General features: G+C 41.0%; 1 protein-coding gene across 1 annotated transcript in view; it reads left to right on the top strand.

Moving 5' to 3' along the window:
- The window catches only part of DACH2 (dachshund family transcription factor 2), a 409,931-nt gene that overhangs the window by 49,698 nt on the left and 339,345 nt on the right, over positions 1-20,888 (top strand). Inside the window, 1 exon segment of the mRNA XM_044682815.1 lies at positions 19,052-19,069. Within this exon segment, the coding sequence (XP_044538750.1) occupies positions 19,052-19,069 (18 nt within the window).

A 20,888-nucleotide genomic window follows, 5' to 3' on the forward strand; every position in this document is an offset into this window, starting at 1 on the left:
CTGTGTATCCCATACCACTTTTCTACCTTGCAACTGGTACATAGTATTGATTCTAAGACAGAAGGTGAGAGTTTTTTAAAAAATAGTACCTTTGGTAATTAGAAATGAATACCCCAAGCCCAGATAGCTTGATACTTGAATAGACCCATGATTTTGTCAGTGTTAGTATTCCCTCAATAGATGCAGATCACAGCTCAACCTTATCCTTTTTTTTTAATTTTAAACCCTTAACTTCTGTGTATTGGCTCCTAGGTGGAAGAGTGGTAAGGGTGGGCCATGGGGGTCAAGTGACTTGCCCAGGGTCACACAGCTGGGAAGTGTCTGAAGCCGGAATTGAATCTAGGACCTCCTGTCTCTAGGCCTGACTCTCAATCCACTGAGCTACCCAGCTGCCCCCTTCAACCTTATCCTTTTGCTCATGTGATTCTTGCGTATTTTCTCTCAGAGTCAGAATACAGAGCAGCTCCCCAACATGCTGGAAGCTTCCCTTTGGGTTAGGAATTCACCTCTTTATTCATTCATTCATTTATTTCTGTTGGCAATCTGATGAAACCCATGAACCCCCTTCTCAGGATGATATTTATATATATAAAATTTAAAAATATTTTAAATGCATAAAATTAAAATACAGAGAATCGCAAAGGAAACCGATTCTCTCGAAACACAGTTATTGAAATCACTGACCCCAAGTAAAGAGGCCCTACTCTAGGTCTTATTCATATCATGGATACCAATGGGTCACTTGCAACTCCATTCTTGATCTTCCCACATGCCTGGACCATCTCTTTTTTTTTTTTTCAAATAAGAGATTTCAAATCTGATGGCCTTTCTGCCGTTTCTTGCATATCACTCACTCATCATTCGAAATCTGCTGCAGCTTCCTGAAGCCCACCATACATCTCTCCTTTGGACTTGGATCACCTGCAGCTTTGACTCTCTGAAGGGTAAACTTTTTGCAGCCATATGTTATTGCAGAATCAACGTTTATGTTTAAAACAAATGTAAAGAAATAGGTCTTTATCCTGGGAAGCAACTTGTGATCATTAAAAGGTTTGAATAGTTTCCCAAGGGCACTTGAGCCTACTGCTTTTTTTCTATTTCACCTGAGCCTGAATTCACTCATCATCTACAGAACTCATCAAAAATCTGTGTTAGATTAAATTAAATTAGACAAGCCATCCGTAGTCTGGACCAGAGGTTGTGTGTGTGTGTGTGTGTGTGTGTGTGTGTGTGTGTGTGTGTGTGAGAGACAGAGAGAGAGAGAGAGAGAGAGAGAGAGAGAGAGAGAGAGAGAGAGAGGGGAAACCTATGGACTTCATCTCAGAATTGCAATTCTAAACGTGTAGGATAAAATACATAGGTTTGCAAAAACACATGGCACTTTCCACCCCATCCAAGCCCACAGACCTTCTGAAATCTATCCATGGACCACCAGGGTAGCCCCCAGGTTAATAACCCCTGGTCTAGACAGTAGTCATTTTCCATCAGATTTTCGCATATAAATTGTTAGGCAAGTTTCTTGAATAATGATGGCTCTTACTGGGAAGGCCTAGGAAGGTTCTGAAGCTTGAAGCAATTAGCCCACTGTCATCTGCAAATGGGGGCTAGCAGAGGATTTGCCATCTCTGAGGATCAAAAGACTTAAAGCAAAGTCTATAGGCATTTTTTAAACTGCTGACAAAACCTGTTTATTCCCTCACTGATTAGGCCAAAGTATTAGTCCTCTGTAGGTCTTCCTTCATTTGTTTGAATTACTGAAGTGCAGTCTTCGTTAACTCTTAAGTAAGGCTTCGGAAAGCTCTCACATTTCTTGCATGGTTGATTCTTTCCGATTATCCTTTGTATTCGAGTTTGATGGCTGATGGTAAAATGGGAGGTATGTAATTGCATGAATTGGAAAGGAGAATAAAGCTCTACTTGGTGGATCATAAACTGCAGTTCACTTGGGAAACTTGGAAACTCTTAAAGGACTCCCTTCTAATTTAATTTATTTATTTAGCCATCCATTTAGCTATTCATTTGTTGTTTTTTTTTGAAGTTTCCATTTGGCACTATAAATTGTATAAATCCTCAGATAAGAAAAATTACTTTCTTGCTAGTTCATAATTTCCTGTAACATGGCTAAAAAAATCTCCTTTTCTTTAAAAAATAACATCCATGCTCCTGCTCCAGCCAGCCTCCCATCACTTGATTGGAGCCACATGAAGTGTGAGAGAATAGTATTAAAAATAGACTGAAAGGTTTGAACTGTTCTTGTTTCCTTTTCCCCCCTTTGATGGATATCTGGAAAATACTTTGAGAACCCATTAAGGTTTCTGTTGGTAGCAGTAAGATGGCTGATCAATTTTATATCTTTGTTGGCCATTCCTGTTTTCAGCATGAGAGTAAACCATTTAACATCAGTTTTCAAAGGAAATATACACGCATACATGAATGTTCGTATTTGTGTATTTGGAAAACTTAGTAGAGTAATTGCTTGGAAGGTTTGTTTTCTCCCTGAATAGAATGAGGGCTTTTTTTCTCTACTCTGGGATTCTGGACAGTGCCAAAGGGCTCATGAGAGCAGATTTTATTTTTCGAGCTTAAATGTAGCTTTCGAAGCAGTGACTGGCGCATGGCGGTTGACTTAGTTGGTTTTTTAAGTTTTTTGAAAAAAAATTTTATCAAAATTTTTATCACTCAATTTGGCAATTTTGGTGGAGAGAGGATTCTGGGTTCTCAAAGGCTTTGCCACCGAAGAACATGGTAGCAGCAGCAGGCATTCCAAAAGCATTTAAAGGTTTTTCAAACCACTTTATAAGCAATTTCCCTAGGTGGACACTGAGGAAATGGCCTCCAAAGTAGTCCAATTATACTCATTTTTCAGGTACCTCACTGAGTTTCTTTAATGACTTAGCCAAGGTCCCACAACTAGTTTCTTAGGTCAGATCTGAACTCCGTTCTTCCTAACTCCAGGGCCATCTAGTGTGCTGTCTCTGCCGTGATACCATTTAGCCTAAGCAGGCGTGGCTTGGATACCAGAATTGATGATGATCAGTGTTCTAGCTGAAGTGAGAAGAAAGTAGCTCTTAGTCAGTGTAGCAAGGGTTCACTCATGAAAAATAGTACATTTTTGAAACTGTCTGATGCATTACAAAAATGCATCATCATCTTTCTGAATACGAGCTGTGACTCATTCTAGATTTAGTGTTTTTGTGCATTCTTTTTTTAACGGGTAGATGAAATGGAGGTTTAGATTTCCTACTTAAGTAAAATTTAAACAAGGTTTAGTGAGTTGAAAATTTGGACATTCTGGAAAACTAGGATTTTTTTAATCAAGATGTGTAAGGCTGCCGAGTGCGTACCAAGGTCTTTTTGGGGTTTCTGGAATTTCTTGGTATTTTAGTATCAGGGTAAGTCCTACAAATGGGCAGTCATCAACTAAGAGTAATTTGGAATAGCCCCCACTGTGTGGCACTGGCTTCACTGACTGGCCTGAATTTCCATCAGTTGACTTAATCCCTTTGGATTGATTGAGCACTCATTGTTAACGGTAGCACAGATTAATTGACCAACTAGGTGACTACTTCCCACTGTCAGAGAATGGAAAGCCTAGATGGTATGGTATAGAGCAGGGATGGGCAAACTCAGGCCCCCTGAAATGTTCTATCCAGCTTTCCTAATCTGACGAATACAACAAATAGGATACAATACAATGAAACTTGGAAAGAGTGGCCTTAGAAACAGACCGACAGAGGAGCATTTCCTTTCCTTTGGCCCCTCTTTAAAAAGTTTGCCCATCACTTGTATAGAGGAGAAACACATTTGATATTGATAGGGAATCTAGGGAAGTTCTGGGCATGGGACACTTTGAGAAAGAAAATTGGGGATGGGTGTGGGAACTGGATCAGAACGTGGATCAGAACACGTTTTGTTTGCATCAGTTTTCCCTAGATATAACCTTGTCCACTAGCTTGTGAGTAGGACACAGAACTAGGAGGTATAGCATAAAAGACTTCTTAATTTATTGTGATGCTTTGAGGAATTTGTTATATCCCTGCCCATCCGCTAGTAGGCTTTGGATTATCTGTAAATTTGATGAGCGTGCTCTCTCTTATTTTCTCTAAGTCTTAGATAAAAGTGTGAGACAGTATAGGGACAAGAATTGACTTTTGACTCCTAGGGCACTTTGAGTCTGGTCACTTATCCACTTCAATATCCATCTAACTGCATCATGCTCTAGTCTTCATCTTTCTCTCTAGTAATAGTATGAGATATTGGTCACATGCTTATAAAATGCAAGCAGATGATATTGTTACAAGGCATAAGATTAATCCTGTCATAAGTTCTTGAAGCCAAGTGGACTTTGTCATCACTGCTTCCCTTTCTAGATATTTATAACCTTCACCAAGAATTCACTCTCTATATCGATGGATTATGTTCATAAAGACTCTATAGAAATCAGAAAATTGATGTATGTGGCAGGAGTCATTGATGTTTTTCTTGCCTTCCTTAAAAACAAAACCCTTACCTTCTGTCTTGGAATCAATAATGTGTTTTGGTTCCAAGGCAGAAGAGTGGAAAGGACTAGGCAATGGGGGTTAAGTGACTTGCCCAGGGTCACACAGCTAGGAAGTATTTGGGGCAAGATTTGAACCCAGGACCTCCCATCTCTGGGCCTGGCTCTCAATCCACTGAGCCACCTAGCTGCCCTCATTGCCTTCCTTTTTCAGTGTTAATAATATTTATGATTCCCCCTCCTCCCCCTATTTTTTTATTCTTCCTTTTTTCACATACCTCGAAAATCATTCCTTCTTGCTCTCAAAATTGTAGCCTTCTCTTTCATGGATACTTGGTCTAGTCCAACTTCTCTTCTAGTCTATTTCCTATAGTGCTATTTCTATATCCTCATAATAGTAGTAGTAGTAGTAGTAGTAGTAGTAGTAGTAGTAGTAGTAGTAGTAGTAGTAGTAGTAACAACTGTAATAATAATAGCCTGCTTCTCTATTATATATATATGTATATACACACACACACACACACACACACATATATATATATATATGTAGCTTTACAGTTTACAAAGTACTTTACATATGTATTTTTTAATCCTCCCAAGAACCCTGGGAGAGAACTGTTATTATTATTCCTTTTTTAAAGATGAGATAACTGAGTCTGAGAGGGATGAAGTGAGTTGCCCAAAGTCACAGAGGCATTTAGATCTCCCTGATTCCATAGCCAATGCTCTAGTCAGTGCCATGTAGCTCCTTCATGGAACATACCACATCCTGAAGTTTTAAGAGTCTGTGGTATCTCCCCTTGGCCATGGAGATCTTTTGTGATTTTGTAAGATCTTTTCTCTTTTTCTCTTTCTTGTTCTCTTTCTAGAAAGAAAGCTCAAGCAGAGATTGTTGTTGGATGACATGTTGCATATATCTAAAATAACTGAAGACCTAGAAATTGGCCTGGGTCTTCATTTCTTTCTTGGTGTCTGTAGTTGAGTAGAGTAGAAGAAATAACTGGCCTTGGTATCTGGAAGCCTGGGATCAATCACACCTTTGATAATTATTAGCTGTGTGACTCTTGCCAATGACCCACCATCTGCTAACCCTGTGTCTTTGTACTAGGTGTCCTCCATAGCTAGGATTTTCTTCTAAGCTTCTTTCATTTCCTTCAGAACTCAGCTCAAATCTCATCTTGCTGTCCCTGTAACTATTTCCTCCTCCAGTTTCTTCCCCTGTCATTAGCTTCTATCAATAAGGTATATATCTTTGGCACCTAGTTATTTGTATGTGGTCTTCTCCATTAGAATGTGAGCTCCTCGAGGACAAAGACTATGCTTTTGCCTTTTTTGGGCATCCCTAATCCTAAGTAAGCCTGGACACACAGTACGCATTTAACAAATGTTTGTCGGCTAAGGATTTCCCGATTCCATTCGGAGACCAAGTATGTGAAGGGTACTTAATTAATGAGACGTTTCAAACAATGGAAGCACATACTTAAATGTTCACAACTCCGATGGACTCCTGTCCTTCCTTCTCTGTCTCTGGTGATACTCATAGTTCAGCATCCTCAGTGTTCTGCCATCTGACTCTGGTTTTACGTGATCAAACCAATCCACACACTTCTTTTCTTCAAGCAGATCTGTGCCGTGTGTCCGTTATTGGCTTTACAAAGTGTGGATCTTCCTCACCTCTGCTTCTTGGCTATATTGCTCATAGAAATATTCTTCTGCAGGCAAGATATTTTTGTTGTCTTAGACAGTTGGTAGCCCTGGCTTTCTTGGACCGCTTTCACCGACTGCGGCATGTAAATATTCTTTGTTAGCTTTGTCAGAAGCAATTGATTATTCTTTGTCCACTGAGCTCCCAGGTCTTCAAAATCTCTTCATTAAAATGAAGATTTCTATACTGACATGTCTTTCAAATAAGCAGAATTGCGATTTGGAATTTTTGTATCTGGGCAAATTGTAGGGAATAGGCCTTTCTTTTGAGTAGGAGGTAAGGACAGTGTGAGATAAGGGAAGTTTACGTGCTCATCCCGAGCTTCCCATCTTAATTCATTATTCCTGACAACTCGGTTCTAAGCGTTGCTATTTCTCAACTTCAAGGACTACAAATGCTGTGTGTTCCCTCTAAATTCAAATCCTTGGTACAAAGCCCTGGTTGCTCTTCCAAGTGGGAACTGATGGGTATTTCTGCATGTGCTGTTTGACAGATACTAGAAATAGAATTTGTTCAGCTATCGTCCTGGAGTTTAGACCTTTGAGATTAAGAGTGTGACTCGGTTTCTAGTCAGATGGTGCAAATTCAGATGCTACTCTATCAGGAGCTGGAAGATATGATTTCTGTTACCACATTCCATTCCCATTGGTGGCTTGGGATATTTTCCTTCCAGATGGAGCCTGGGAGGCCCCTAGGTTAGGATTACAAGTGAGAGAGTTGCCCTTTGTTGGCCCTTTCCTCCTGGTGGGATCTCACTTTCCAAGGACGGCTCCCCGTTTTCTGGGAATATTATTTTGAAGTCTTTCAAGGTTGAGCTCTAACCATTTGTCTGTCCTTTCCTTGGCGACTGGTCCCCTTTAAGAGACACAGCTAGAGCTAGGAAGTAGCCAAGTTATCCACAAACTTATGAAAAGGAGGGGGAGGGTGTGTTGGGTCCCATCTTTATAACAACAATCAGCCTTTGTGAGGTTTCATTCCAGGCTAATGGCTGGTGAAATTGTTCTGGGTAGTTAAAATGAAATGAAATGAATTAAAGAACATGAAGGAGAATGGTTTATTGCTTTTCTTTGAAGGCACAATAGCTTGACTCTGTCTCTTTTTGTTACTCATATCTGTGTGGCGGATATTTAAAGTCAGACTTTTGAATAGCACCCTGGCTAAATGAGGGCTATAAATCCAGAGCTATGATGCAAAATTCTAGAGCTAGCTGGTGGAAAACCCTGTTGCCAAAGACACTGGGGTCTCACATTGTTTTTAGCTGATGAATATGCATAGATGAAAAAAAAAGAAGCCAATGCATGCTCAGTGTGAGAAGGATGGGGCCAGAGAGAAAGTCTTAATGGTGGATAAAAACGAAGCTTCTCCCTGGACTTGAGGAGGAGGAGGAGGAGGAGTCAGGATCCGTGTTTCCTTTAGGGCTATTTCCAAGTTTGCATGAGCAGTCCATTGAGACAAGGCAGCTGTGCGGCCCAGGCCTCAGTGCTGGGAGATTGCTGGCTGGACAAAGACAAATGAACAGGGGCACTCTCACGAGTAAGCAGAGGAGGAGGAGGAGGAGGAGGAAGAAAGCGGGGGGGGGGGGGGGGGAAGTCAGGGCCAAATAAAAATGGCCCTTGGAAAATGGATGGGAGCTGGGAGCTGGCAATAGCCAAGGTTCCTGCCAAGGCCCCCTTGCTTCTTAAAAAGCACCTGGCTTTATAGTGTTGTTCCACAGCTGAAAAAATAAAGTGTCATATCAGGTTGGGGTCACATTTGTCTAAGAAAAACCAACAGGAGGATTTCTTTTGTCAACACAGGAGATGAGCAGGAGGATAAGGGCAAATTATACTATCGGATCTACCTCTCTCTCTCTCCAGGCCGGGCCTGGAGATTAAAGCAGCAGCCTGGAATTTCATTACTTTTATACATTTTTCATGTGGGGCAGTGTTTGCAAAAGAAAAAGGCTGCTAAGAGCAGGGTCAGAGTGCTTTCAGAAAATCACCGGCTTGTTTGGAGGGAGCCTTTCTTTCTTTGCTCTCTTTCTTTTGTGGGGTTGGGGTAAAATGGGTTTAGAACAAAGGGAGAGTCAAATACCCTGCTCTCCATATGAAGTTATGTGCATGCATGGTATGTGGGTGGGACTAAATTCCTCCACGGCTGGATGTGTGCAAATTACTAGGATAGATTTTCCCTGGGGACTTATTTGTGTTCCAGCTATTAGAATATGCAAAGGACCTGTAGGATGGTCCTGCCAACATCATTTGCTCCTATTAGCTATAGTCAGTATTATAGAGCTATTTTAATTGAGCCTTTTACAATGTGGTTTAGAGGTTTATAATAATAATAGTAACAAGTGACATTTGCATAGCACTTGGAAGTTTACAAACTCTCTTTGGAGCTACCCGGGAGTTAGGACAGGTGCTGGTGTCCCCATTTTACCGAGGAGGAAACTGAGGTTTAGTGAAGTGACTTGCTCACGATCAAACAGCTAATGACTCCTGGCAACAGGATTTGAACCTAGGTTTTCTTGACTGCAAGTCCAGAACTTGTGGTCACACTCGGTTTATTAAATATAGGCAGGATGGAGAAGTAATTGAGGTATTTAAACTACTCTTGGAGAGGTTCTCCCTCCCTCCCTCCCTCCCTCCTTCTCTCTTCTCATTTGGTTGAACAAATGTAGTCACTGACTATGGGAAAGGAAGTCTCTTGCCCCCTTTTTCTTTCTCTTAAAGAATTTTAATATCATTTGTTTTTTAATTTTCTCTTCCTTTCTGAAGGTTCTCCTCCCCAATAACAAAGAATGAAAGAGAAAAAGGCACTTTAACCAGACTAACCAACATATCAACCGAGTCTGACAATATATGCAGGGGGCTCCACACCCACATTTCCCTCCATTCTCCCCCTTCACATGGAAAGGAGAAAAGAATTGACTGTATCGTTTTTTTTTTTCCTGTTTTTTTTTTCCTGCATTCCTTTTGTCTCAGGTCACTGAAGTCTCCCCCTGCTTTTCCCTACATTCTGAATATTCATCATTTCTTAAGGTGTCCCTAATATTCCATTACATAGCTGTCCTATGGTTTGTTTAACCTATTCATTATCGATGCACATCTCCTGTGTTTCCAGCTCTAGACAAAATATCCTCTCTCTTTTTTCTTTCTTTCTGGGCTTTAAAAAAACGTGCCAGCCCTCAACAAACACCATTGTTTCAATATGTAAAGAAAACCATATATTGAAACAGTGAGGTTGTTAGGGACAGCTTTTTAGATGGCTGTTAAATTTAACAAGGAAAATTGCTGTTTGCATGCCCTTCTCAATTTCATTTTGCTTTCTTTAGTGATTTTAACCCTCTCTACTCAATATTTATTGGAAATTTAAAAATATACTTCAGTATTCAAAATACTTTGGATCAGGGACCATTAAAAATATAACTCAGTCATGAAATAAATGTCTTCCCTGATTTCCTTTGATATGGTGTTTAACTGCTGTCTGTGTTTGATGTCCCAGTGACTCTGGTTTGCCTTTGTTCTATCAAGTTCCAGTGCCTGCCTGGAAAACCCCAAAGATTAGCTTCCTGTGGATGTGCACACAGCCTTAATAGACATCTCTTCCTTTCTTTCTTCCTCCACATCTTTTCCTTTCCCCTTATTTCCCCCTTTCTTATACATAACCTTCTCTCGACACATGCCCTTTTTTCGAATGGTATTTTAGTCACATGTGTGGGGTTGGGGTTCGGTGTAGGCATAATGGGCATCTGTCTACCTAGGAGGATGTGAGGGGCATCCATGAGCCCCCTTCTGTTCAAAAGATTTCCCTCTTTAATTAAGGCACCGAAGGGCTCCCAGTAAAAAGCAAATTGGGCACCTAGGATAGTTAAGTCATTATTAGCCATTACTGTCTTAGTTAATCCAACACAGATCCTTGACTCCCCAATATATGTGCGAGGCACTGTGCTAGCCACTGAGGGATAGGCACAACAGCAAAAGGAAGGAGGGTTCCAATGGCCAAGGAGCTTGGGCTCCACTCTGGGAAGACGACAACTAAACAGCTGCATGCATGTGATAATTTGAGGAAGAGAGAACCCTTACAACCATGGGGATCAGGGAAAGCTTCTTAAAGGGGATAACACATGAGCTGAATCTAGGAGGAAGCTAGGAATGCAGAGAGACAGAGGCAAGAAGAGTGAATTCTCGCCAGGAGGATAGTCTTTTGTAAAGGCCCTCCCTCAAGGCTGGTGACTGGTGCATTGTTGGTAGGATTACATGCTTTAATGTTCCCATTCTGGCTGCATAAAGCCAAGGCAACCACAGCACCCAGAGGGCCAGCAGTGACCCTGCAATGGCAGTGCTGCCTCAGCACTCAGGTTTCAGAGTCTCCTGTAAGGCTCTGGACTACCCAATCTGCCTATAGTGTGCCGTATAAACTTCTTGTCCCTGTGCACATCTCCTCATATGAAGGTTCCGTTCCATTTGTAGAACTTCAACTCCCAACATGTAATTCCTCATGCTGGAGAGATACTACTGCTTAGTTTGCTTGATTGCTTTGATGGTTAATTAAGGTGACAGTAGAAACAAATAACTTAGGGCATTTGACTAGATGGTCTCTACAAGACCTTCCCAGATGTAAAATCTTATGATCCCATGAAAAATGAAATAATCCCTATAAAGTTATCTGGAAATCATAAACACTGGAGAAATAATTCACTGTGGCAGGACTACCTTGAAAGGCCATGCCTAGGTGCTCTATACCTGAATGAAAGAGACTGCTTTCCCAGGTCATCTGGCTGGTTTGCCTTGTAATATGACTCTGCCAGTCCAGAGCGAAAGAGTTCTCTTAGCCTGCAATTCCCTATTAGGCTGTACTGTCCCACCCCGAGCCTACCATTTGATTCCCTCTCATGAAAGCCTTTAAGTCGTTAATACCATCAGGTAGCACTGGGCACGTGCAATATTTTTCCAAAAGGGAAGTAATCCTGACCTTGGGAGATGCTTTTTGTGGTTATGAAAGCAACTCAAGTTTTGAAAATGATATATATGTCAGTAAAAATATTTATAATATTCTAGCGAAAACCACTGCCCGTTTATTAAAGTACTCCAAGGGTTCTGTATTTACATAATGAAAACTCGACATTTGGATAGTGTTTACTTTAATAAAATCACTCACCGCTGCACTCTGATTGTATCTGTACTGGGATAAAAGAGCAATTCAGATATAATAATAGTTTGCAGGGCATAATGAATGAGTGTCCCTTTTGGTGCATAATGTAAGAGCATGAAATTAATCAAAACATATGATTTGTTTTTTAGTTTTCAATATTGACTGAATGTTTTTCTTTCTGAGTTGAGTTGACTTGGTCGCGTAACCAAATTTTATATTAAAATCTAATAAAGAGGGTTTTTCATTCTTAAAATTTTTTATTAACATTGTCCTTTAACAAAACAAGGAAATGTAAATCATGATCAGATTATTCAGCTCTAGCAGTACCATTTTTTTGTGTGGTGTCTATTCATGAGGAATAACTTCAGTTAGAAAAGGATATGTATTGGGAATGGAGCCAAGCTAAAAGGTGTCTATGGGGGGTGGCATTCTCATTGCCATTGGGTGGTCACATCATCATTTTCTATGAATGGAAACAACAACATCCGTGGTAGCAGGCAGACTCTTTCCATCAGTCTTAATGTCCAAGCAGATAAATGAAGTGACAGTATAGATGCTGGATATAAGAGAAGGAAGCTGGGAGCTTTGAGGACCAGTCGACTTTAAATAAGCATCCAGATCTCTCATTCCTGGGATTTTCTATCAACTGTAAAGAAATTATATAAAGAAATCAAATTACTTTCCAGCATTTCCAATAGGATCAGAAAAGAAATCTCATAGGTACAATATCTAGAATATATTGGAAGATATTGTCTTTTTAAGTCTCTAGATCCACTATTTCTGGCCACTCAACCAGATGTGAAACTTCGGGATCATATTTTAACTCTTCCCTTATCTCTGATTTCCCCATGATGCTTGTTCTTCCCACTGTTGCTTCATACTTATTTTTTTAATACTTGTGTGTGCATACAGTCTCCCCATGTTGAATATAAACTATTTGAGGGCATTGATTTCATTTTTGTCTTTGTATCTTCGAGGTCCATTGTCTGGAAGACACTCAATAAACGAAAGTTGATCGACTAATTAATATCCAGTCAATTGTCAAGTTTCGTCACTTCTTTCATCCCAATTGCTCTCCCTTTCTTCCATTCCCTTCTCTCCCTCTACCCAACTCTTACCCTAGCTCAGAGGGCTCTCATTATCTTTCTCCTGGGCTATAGCAGCAGCCTCCTAATTGCTCTCTTCTCCTCAAGCCCATCACGCTCATAGCTGCCCACATAATTTTCCTAAGGCTTAACTTTCATTAGCTTCATTTCTTTTTCCAGGGGTTCTTAACTTGGGGTCCATGAACAACTTCTCCTCTCCAGGCTTCTGATAAAGATACAGACTTGTTAGCCCGACATTAAAGGTCTTCCATAATCTCACTCTAGTCTAGCTTTAGAATCATGTTTCATAATATTCTTCCTTGCCTGCTACATTCCAAGCACTTAGCACTATTGGTCCCCCTTGACCTGCTGCCTTCTCCCTTGTTTTCTCACAAGACTTCCCTATTCCATGGAATGTATTGTCTCTTTACTTCTGTCCTTCATGATTCTTATTTTCAGCTCAAGTGCTGTCTCTTCACTGTTTCGTCTTCTTAAAGTGGGGGAGAGAAAGTTGGAAGGGACCTTAGATATGATCTAGTCCAATCCCTTGACTTTACAGATGAGGAAAGTGAAGGAGCTTCTGCAAGGTAGTAACAGATATTTGACCCTAGACATTTTGACTCTGTGTATACTACTGTTTAATAAATTGGATACCTACATTAGTCAGGGTCTTTAGGAGACCAAGTTCCACGTCAAGAACAAGTGAAGGTCCTAAAAATGGATCTCCCTGTGGTCTGCACATGAACATGAACTTTGCCTGTCTCCATAGAACAGCCTCAGTGACGTTTCTATCATTTGTACTTATTTCTATCTTTAAGTGGGGAAACTCACCATAAAACAAGCCACTTCCAAGATGTATCTGCCCCAAACGAATTGTCAATGGAAACCATGTCAGTGAGCTCCGTGACCAAAATCATTGCTGTTCTAGAAAGGCCCATGGATTTCCCCACAAAGTTTGGCACTTCGTTTTGAAACCTTAAATTCGTTGTAAGATACAACCCCGAAGCTAGGTTTGCTGTATCTTTGGGCCCAACCAGAAGCTGACTTCTTCAGTAAAGCTAGTGTGTCCAGATAGGGTATCATTATTTTATTTCTTGATAATCATCATTTCTCCAAGTGGACTTTTTTCATTTCAGAGATGGCCCAAATTGCAATGTTACTTGCCATCTTCTTCTTTGTTTTGATTATTAGCTCTTTAGGAGGAATTCTTTTTCATTAGCTTCAATTAATGCTGAAGTCACTGCTCTCACCACATGTGACTCTCTGGTTGTTGCAATATTTGACCCCATTGGATCTCATAGATTTAATCTGCCAGTTAATTTGCTTCTTTGAACTGTGATGGTACCCACTTTCCTGATCCATTAAGCGCAAGTTAGCCTAAGAAGAGTACTGACCATTGTCATCCCACTGTAAGAGTTTCCCCATAGCCAAGAATTACTTCACACTCTGGCTCTGCCAACTTCTTTCATCTCGTTCAGGTCTTGAGAGTAAACTTGGACTATTTCACCTGTCACAGAAAGAGATGTTTAAAAGGTGCTTGAGGCAAGGGTTCTGTATAGAACTGTATAGTTGGTGATTCTGCTTAGTTAGACCATAGGCTACCTTAACTCAATTTAGTTTTGAAAAAGTCTTGAAAAATAGTGATTGGGTACTTACTATCTAGGGCAGCTAGGTGGCAGACTCATCTCCCCGAATTTAAATCTGGCCTCCGACGCCTCCTAGCTGTGTAATTGACCCTGGGCAAGTCACTCAACCCTGCTAGCCTCAGTTTCCTCATTTGTAAAAATGAACCAGAGAAGAAAATCGGAAACTACTATAGTATCTTTGCACAAAACCCTTTTAATTTAATGTAGTCAAAATGATCCATTTTACATGTCACAAAGCTCTCAGTGTCTTGTTTATTCATAAAATCCTCTCTTGTCCATAAAATTAATAGGTAATATGTTCCCTGTTCTAATTTGCTTATGATATCTCCCTTTATGTCTAGACTCTATATCCATTTTGATCTTATCCTTGTGAATGGTATAAGATCGTGGTCTATACCTAGTTTCTGCCAAACTACTTTCTGTTTATCCTCAAAATTTTGCCAAGTAGTGAGTTCTCATCCCCAAACCTTAGATCTCTACTTTTGCCAAATACAAGGTTGCTATATTTTTTCTAGTGTTTGTTGTTCCTACAATAGCAAGACCCCAAATGGCCTTACAAAGAGTCAGCTGTGACTGAATACGATTAAACAAGAGCAAGCCTCGTGCATGCCCAGTATAATTTATCTCGTTCAGTTATGTTGCAAGATTTCAGAGTTGTAAGGGAAATCGGGCTGCTTAATAGGAATCCTCTCCAAGAGGAAATGTAGCCTCTGCATGAAGCCTTTTGGTTGGGTCGTAGGCACCCACTATCTCTGGCGGTAGCCCACTCCCTCTAATTGTTAGAAAGTTCTCCCTCACATCAAGCCCAGAGTCTGTCTCGCTGAACCTTCCACCCTTTGCTCCTGGTTCCGCCTTCTCAGGCGAAACAGAACAAATCGAATCCCTCTTCTTCGTGCCGACCCTCAAAGACAACCATTATCCATATCATAAATCTTCTTTGAACATGTCTAATTCTCAGTTACTTCAAATGATCTTCATGGGGGAATGGCTCAGGGTCCTTCACGATACTAGTTGCTCCCCTCTGGATGCTATCAAGCTTATAAGTGCCTTTTCTAAAATGAGACGCTCAGAACGGAACATAATACTGGAGATATGATGTGACCAGCACGGCTGACCATTTGAGGAATCAACAGTTCTGTCACCTCCATGTCACGGAGAGCTCTCAGACCCAGCAGTAGGTTCTTACAGAGTTCGGGGCCAGTGGTTCCTAGACTGCTCTCAGTAGTATTTGGGAAGCTCATTTGAGGTTTAATAAGAAGCTAGTGACTGACTTTTTCCAGGTTAAGACTTATTTTTTTATTGACTTTCATATCTTTCTTGTTATTTGATTCTTTATTTGAATCTACTCGAAATTATACCAATTCCTTCGGAATTGTTCAGTTTTATTGTAAAGCTAATAACAAGGATTACAAAAATGAATGATGTCTTTAGCCTAGGAAAGTAGGATAGGGGGCTGGTCCTTCTTAGCATTTAATTAGGGCTTAAGTTCATGCCACTGATAAATTCCATAATATATGAATACAACAAATCCCCAGTAATTTAACTCAGAATAAAGAGCTTCATAATATTGATCTTTCTGGGTTATTACATTTACTTTGAAAGGTAAATGAAGCATTAACACCTGAGCCTGCAGTGTTGGTCATAACTTTGTCACTGGTAGAGCCGTATCACTGTCAGTTTGCTTCTCAGATAATGTAAAGAGCATCCTGCTTATAAATCAGGTAATTAACTAGCTCATCTTCAGTGGAGCTGCAAAGTGAGATTTTCAGTTAGTCTGAATGAAGTATGATTCGGATTCCCTAACTTTCACCAATGATTCGGGAAACTGGGGCTTCACTGCCATTGTTCTTTACCTTTTTTTTTTGAGGCGGGGAAAGCATCGTTGCCCATAAAAAGAGACAGACTCATAAAGTTCAGTGTTGTTTGGGAGATGGCCCATCTTCACAGGCTGATCAAATCTTACTGCCAAATAGCAAATTTCATGCAGTAGCTATGTCTTTAAATGAAGAACCCCTTGAGTTTGTTTGAACCCTTGCCTATCCCTCCGAGGACAGGGGGAGGAGTTCATTGGCATTTACAGTTGTCTTTGCTTTAATACAAAGATGGATCTTGAAAACCATGAAACACTGGGACGGGAGGAACAAAGAAAGAAAGCGCTAATCCCTAAAGGCTGGACAAGCCAAGCCCTTTGGAGATGGGGTCTGCTTTTTAGACTAGAACTCCACTCTTAGCCGCGGCCCATATGTGTGCTTCAGTTGCTGTGGCTCAGATTTACTGATGCTCAAGCAGAGCATCTATTCAGATCTTCCCCTAGATTGGTTTGGTTTCCAAATGCCTTCACTTCCCACCCAGGATTGTGAGTAAAAAGGCTGAGAAACGGACAAAGGGGAAGAGGAAAAACATTCTTAGGAAGACATCCAGCCACCCATTCGTTAGCCAATGACTTTTTCAGTAGAAACCATTCTTAAGACTTAGAAGATAGCCCCAACTTCCGAGTGTCCAGAAGTTGGACTGCCTGGCTGGGTCAGTGCTTTTTACATGCGTGTGCACGTATACACACACACACACACACACACACACACACACTACATTTATTCAGACCCTTGGTTGGTCTGTCATCTGTCTCTATGCTGGGGTGCTTTATGTGCCTCTTCTGAGACCTTTGACCTCTTCTATCGGCAGGCCAACCCGACACATTGAAATTGCCTGCTGCTGCCTTGTATACATGGTGACAGTTGAGCATTCTCCCTCCCTGCATGCTCATAACTGTTCTAGAAACCTGAGATTCCCATAAGAATGTCTCTGTCTCTGTTTCTGTCTCTCTTTGACCTTAAGCAGTTTTGTCAGAAAGCAATTAAGAAAGCTCATTCTCATGACTAATCAAAATCACATACCACATCCAATAATAATAACGAAGAAGACAATTCGAAGCTTTCTCCCCAGGACAGTTTCCAGCGCCAGGAGCCAGCATCCATCCACCCACCTTTCTATCCACTTTCCATTATTAATCACCTCATTTCTGAGGCCCATATGCGGGCGGGCAGTATGACGACAGCGAAGCGTACTCTTTGTTTCCCAGAGACTAAAGAGCACTCCTATAAAAAGGGGTGGTGGTGGGGAAAATGCCCCCTAGGCTAGATTGCAAAGTGTGTGGCATGCGGCTTCCATATCTGTCTGGGGGTGTAGGTTTGTGTAATAAAGTAAAATAAACAATAAGAATGGAAAGTATATTTTAACAGGTTTTTTTTAAAGGAAGCACCAAGAAGGCAGCTTTGCTGAGCTGAAGATGAGAAATGTGTGTGCAAGATGGGGAAATAACGGTGCTGTTAGCCCCCCTGTTGGGGCTAACAGATCAGTCCAGAAGTGGCATCAGGGCAGGGAGACATCAGCATCCTCTAATGGAGAGATGTCTAGGGGACAGATTGCTCTATCACAGTGATGGGTTCCTAGCATGTTATAAATCGAAGATTGTTCTTTTCTGCCACCAAGATGAGCGGCTCTTTCTCCTTCTCAGAATGAAATGTCGGACAGAGACAAGGAATAGAGATGAAAACAAAAAAGTGGGGAAAGTTTTATCTTTTGAACATAAATCACCGGGAAGAACAGTATCAGACCTGTTAGTAATTTGGAAAACACACGATGCCAATCTCTTGACTAAACATCGAGGGGGAATTCCTTATTGTTGCATTTCCTTATCCTAGCATTAAATGGAGACCATAGAGAACCTACACGGCCCCCCACCCCTGCCCCATGCCCAGTTCTTTTGTAGGTCTTAAAGAACTTGGCTCTGAATTCAGAATTTCATATTGGAATGAGGAAACTTCAAATGGCATGTGAGTGTTTGGCATGCAGGAAATGTCAGACTTGGGGCTTTTCCTAGAGCTGTGAGATGAAGGCAAAAACTTGAGCATATCTTGTTGATTGTGTCGAAAAGGCCATTTAAAATTCATATTCAAAAATTCAACATGCTTCTGCCACAAAATGAAACTACAACAAAAAAGTCATTTTGCAACAAAATCGTTTAGGGCGAGTAGAAATAGGTTTATCGGCCTCATTTTATAGCACCGTGGAGGATAAGTGACTTGCTCCAAATCCCACTGAAAATCATTAATAGAACCAGGAAGAAGAAACAACTTTTTTTTTCCTCTCCTTGGGGGATGATGTGGTCTGCCCTCCTCCAAACCCCACCTCCCATGAATACGGACTGAAAACTCATTGTTAACTTAGTCTTAGAGAGTTGCCTGTGTCAATAAGAAAGAAATTTGTTCCTCGTAGATGCTAGGTCTGTGCGTAAAATAAAAATGTTGCCCCAAGTACTCTTTTTCTTTATTTATAAAAAAGGGGAAAAATAACCACCTCAAAATAGTCATAAAAAAATCTGGCAGCCATTTTAGAGAGGCACATAGGCAGTCTTGGATGACACTAATTTCTACATGTAGAATTTGTAAGGCTTGTCAAAGAGGAAATGCCAGATGAGAACTGCAGGAAGGGTTACATGATGCTATTTGCTTTCCTTTGTTTTTGACAGATTTTGAATCTCTCATGCTCTGCAAATTTAGTATTGGTGTGAGGGCAACACAATCTTGTAGGCAGAGCTACGGTATGTAGTCAAGAACACAGGCCTTCTAGGCAGAAGATCTGCTTCAAGTGCTGGCCCTGTCATTTACTCTGGGGCCTTGGGCAACACCTTGAGCCCCAAGATCCGAGTCCTGTTTTTCTCGTCTATAACAATAGACCTTTATTTGATAAGTACTTTCTGTGTTCCAGGCACTATTCTAGGTAGTATGGATGTATAGAAAGACCTGGAAACAAAAAAGGCAGTCTCTGTTCTCTAGAAGTTTACATTCTCTCAGAGAAATATGGCTTGCACACCTCAACATGGTATGAGCTAATAAGAGGAGAGAGGCAAACAATAACACCACAGCAGCAGGGAAGGGTTCATGGAAGAGGTACTATGGTCTTCAAAGGAAGTTAAGGATTCTAGAAGGGAGAGAGAGCTCACGTGGGCAGAAGATGATGTTTTGAATTTGGAGAATAGCTAGGAGTCCATTTTGGCTGGAATGTAGAGTCCATGAAGAGACATGAACCAAGGCCAGAAGAGGAGGGAGGAGCCAAATTGTGTTAAAGGGAACAAGTGAACATTTTTGAACAGGTGAGTGACATGCCAGACCTGCGCTTTTCAGAAGATTATTTTGGAGGCAATTGTGGAGGATGAAGGAAGAGGAAGAAAGAGGAAATATTGAAGATGGGGAGATCAATTAGGGAGTCTGAAAATATTCCAGTTGAGTGGCAATATGGTTTTCAACAAAGGTGTTGGTCATTTGAGTGGAGAAAAGAGGGGCTGGCTGGATGTGGGCTGATTTGTGGAGCCAGAAGTAATCATCAGTTTGTAGAAGAAAAGGAAATTGACCTGATGATCTCTAAAGGTTCTTCCAGCTCTAATATTCAGTGATTTCCTTCTCTATGAGTTCGAAGCGAGGTGTAACACATGTACTTTATCAGATTTTTCCCCCTTTCTCTTAGTCACCTTTTGGGAAATGTACATATCTCCAGTGGAATGATCTTCTTTGCTTTTTCATTTGTCCAATTCGTTCTGTTTAGGGATGCTATTGGCAAATGAAGCAATTACAAAAGGAGCAAGGCTTTTTTGGGTCATGATTCAGAAGCAAAAACATAAAACATCGAGTTCCAGTATTTAAGTAGTTAAATTCATTCTAATGGAGATTGAATATCCAGATGAGTGTCCTGTTTCCCACCCCCATTTCTGCCTTTTTACCTCTGACCAGTGGCATTTAGAGCAGTCATAAGTATAAGGTATATCCATTTCTTCACCATAGTTTGGACCACAAATCCCATGTGGCCGTTTCACAAATACACATTCCTGGTTACCAGGAAAACCAGGCAAGAGTGTCGATAACTCTGCTGTAAGCTATCCCTTTTCCTGGAAGATCACCTCTAAATGCCACGTAGATGGTGTGCCAGTGATATCGTCTTGTTGGGTGAAGGAAGGATAGCTTACTCAAATGAAGACTGGAGGGGCCAGCCCAGGACATCTGACAGAAACCTTTCATCTGTTGTACAACTTCATCAGTGTGCTCCGAAAGCCATACATATTTTATAAGCTTGGCCCTGCAGGCTGCATCCAAGGCCCATGTGAATGGTGAAGACGGCATCCGGAAGCCGATGGAAAGCAGACAAGGTTTGCCGGGTTGGAAAAACCTGGGAAATGGAGGTGGAGGTGGAGGTGGTGGTGGTTGGGAGGAGATATATATTGCTGTTCAGCAGAATGTAAAATCGATGTTATTTTTGTCCTTTGTAAGTGTGACCACAGAGTCTGTTTAAATAAGTTAGGCGAGAGTGCAGGCTAAGGGGGCCAGACTAGGCTCCTGATGTGAGATATCAGTTAGGATGACTATTTTCCAGTAGGATCAAAGGCACCTATAGAATGACTGTTCTGTGTCCAAATAATATACAATATCTTGGTGTCTTAATAGAATCTTAGCCTTAGAGAGTGGTCTTAGCTAACCCGGGGAACGGTGATAGAGTGTATAAATGAGTGAACAGAAAGCCTAGTATGTTTTCCCTAGAATATATCTCTGCTCCTTCTTTACCTTTTAGCATTACATTTGTTTATAGAAGTTGGTTTTTATGGAAGAAGGAGTGTTTTTGGAAGATGCCATGCGGTTAAGGATCATCTCTTGGCCAGATTGTACGGGGACGTGATGCACACGTCCTTTGGGTTTGTGTCAGAAAGAAACGACTTTGGGCACAAGTAAGAGGGCTTTGGTTAAACCTCCAGTCGGTTTACTGTCATTCAACCA

Source organism: Gracilinanus agilis, chromosome X (genome assembly GCF_016433145.1).
Source record: "Gracilinanus agilis isolate LMUSP501 chromosome X, AgileGrace, whole genome shotgun sequence".
Classification (NCBI taxonomy): Eukaryota; Metazoa; Chordata; class Mammalia; order Didelphimorphia; family Didelphidae; genus Gracilinanus; species Gracilinanus agilis.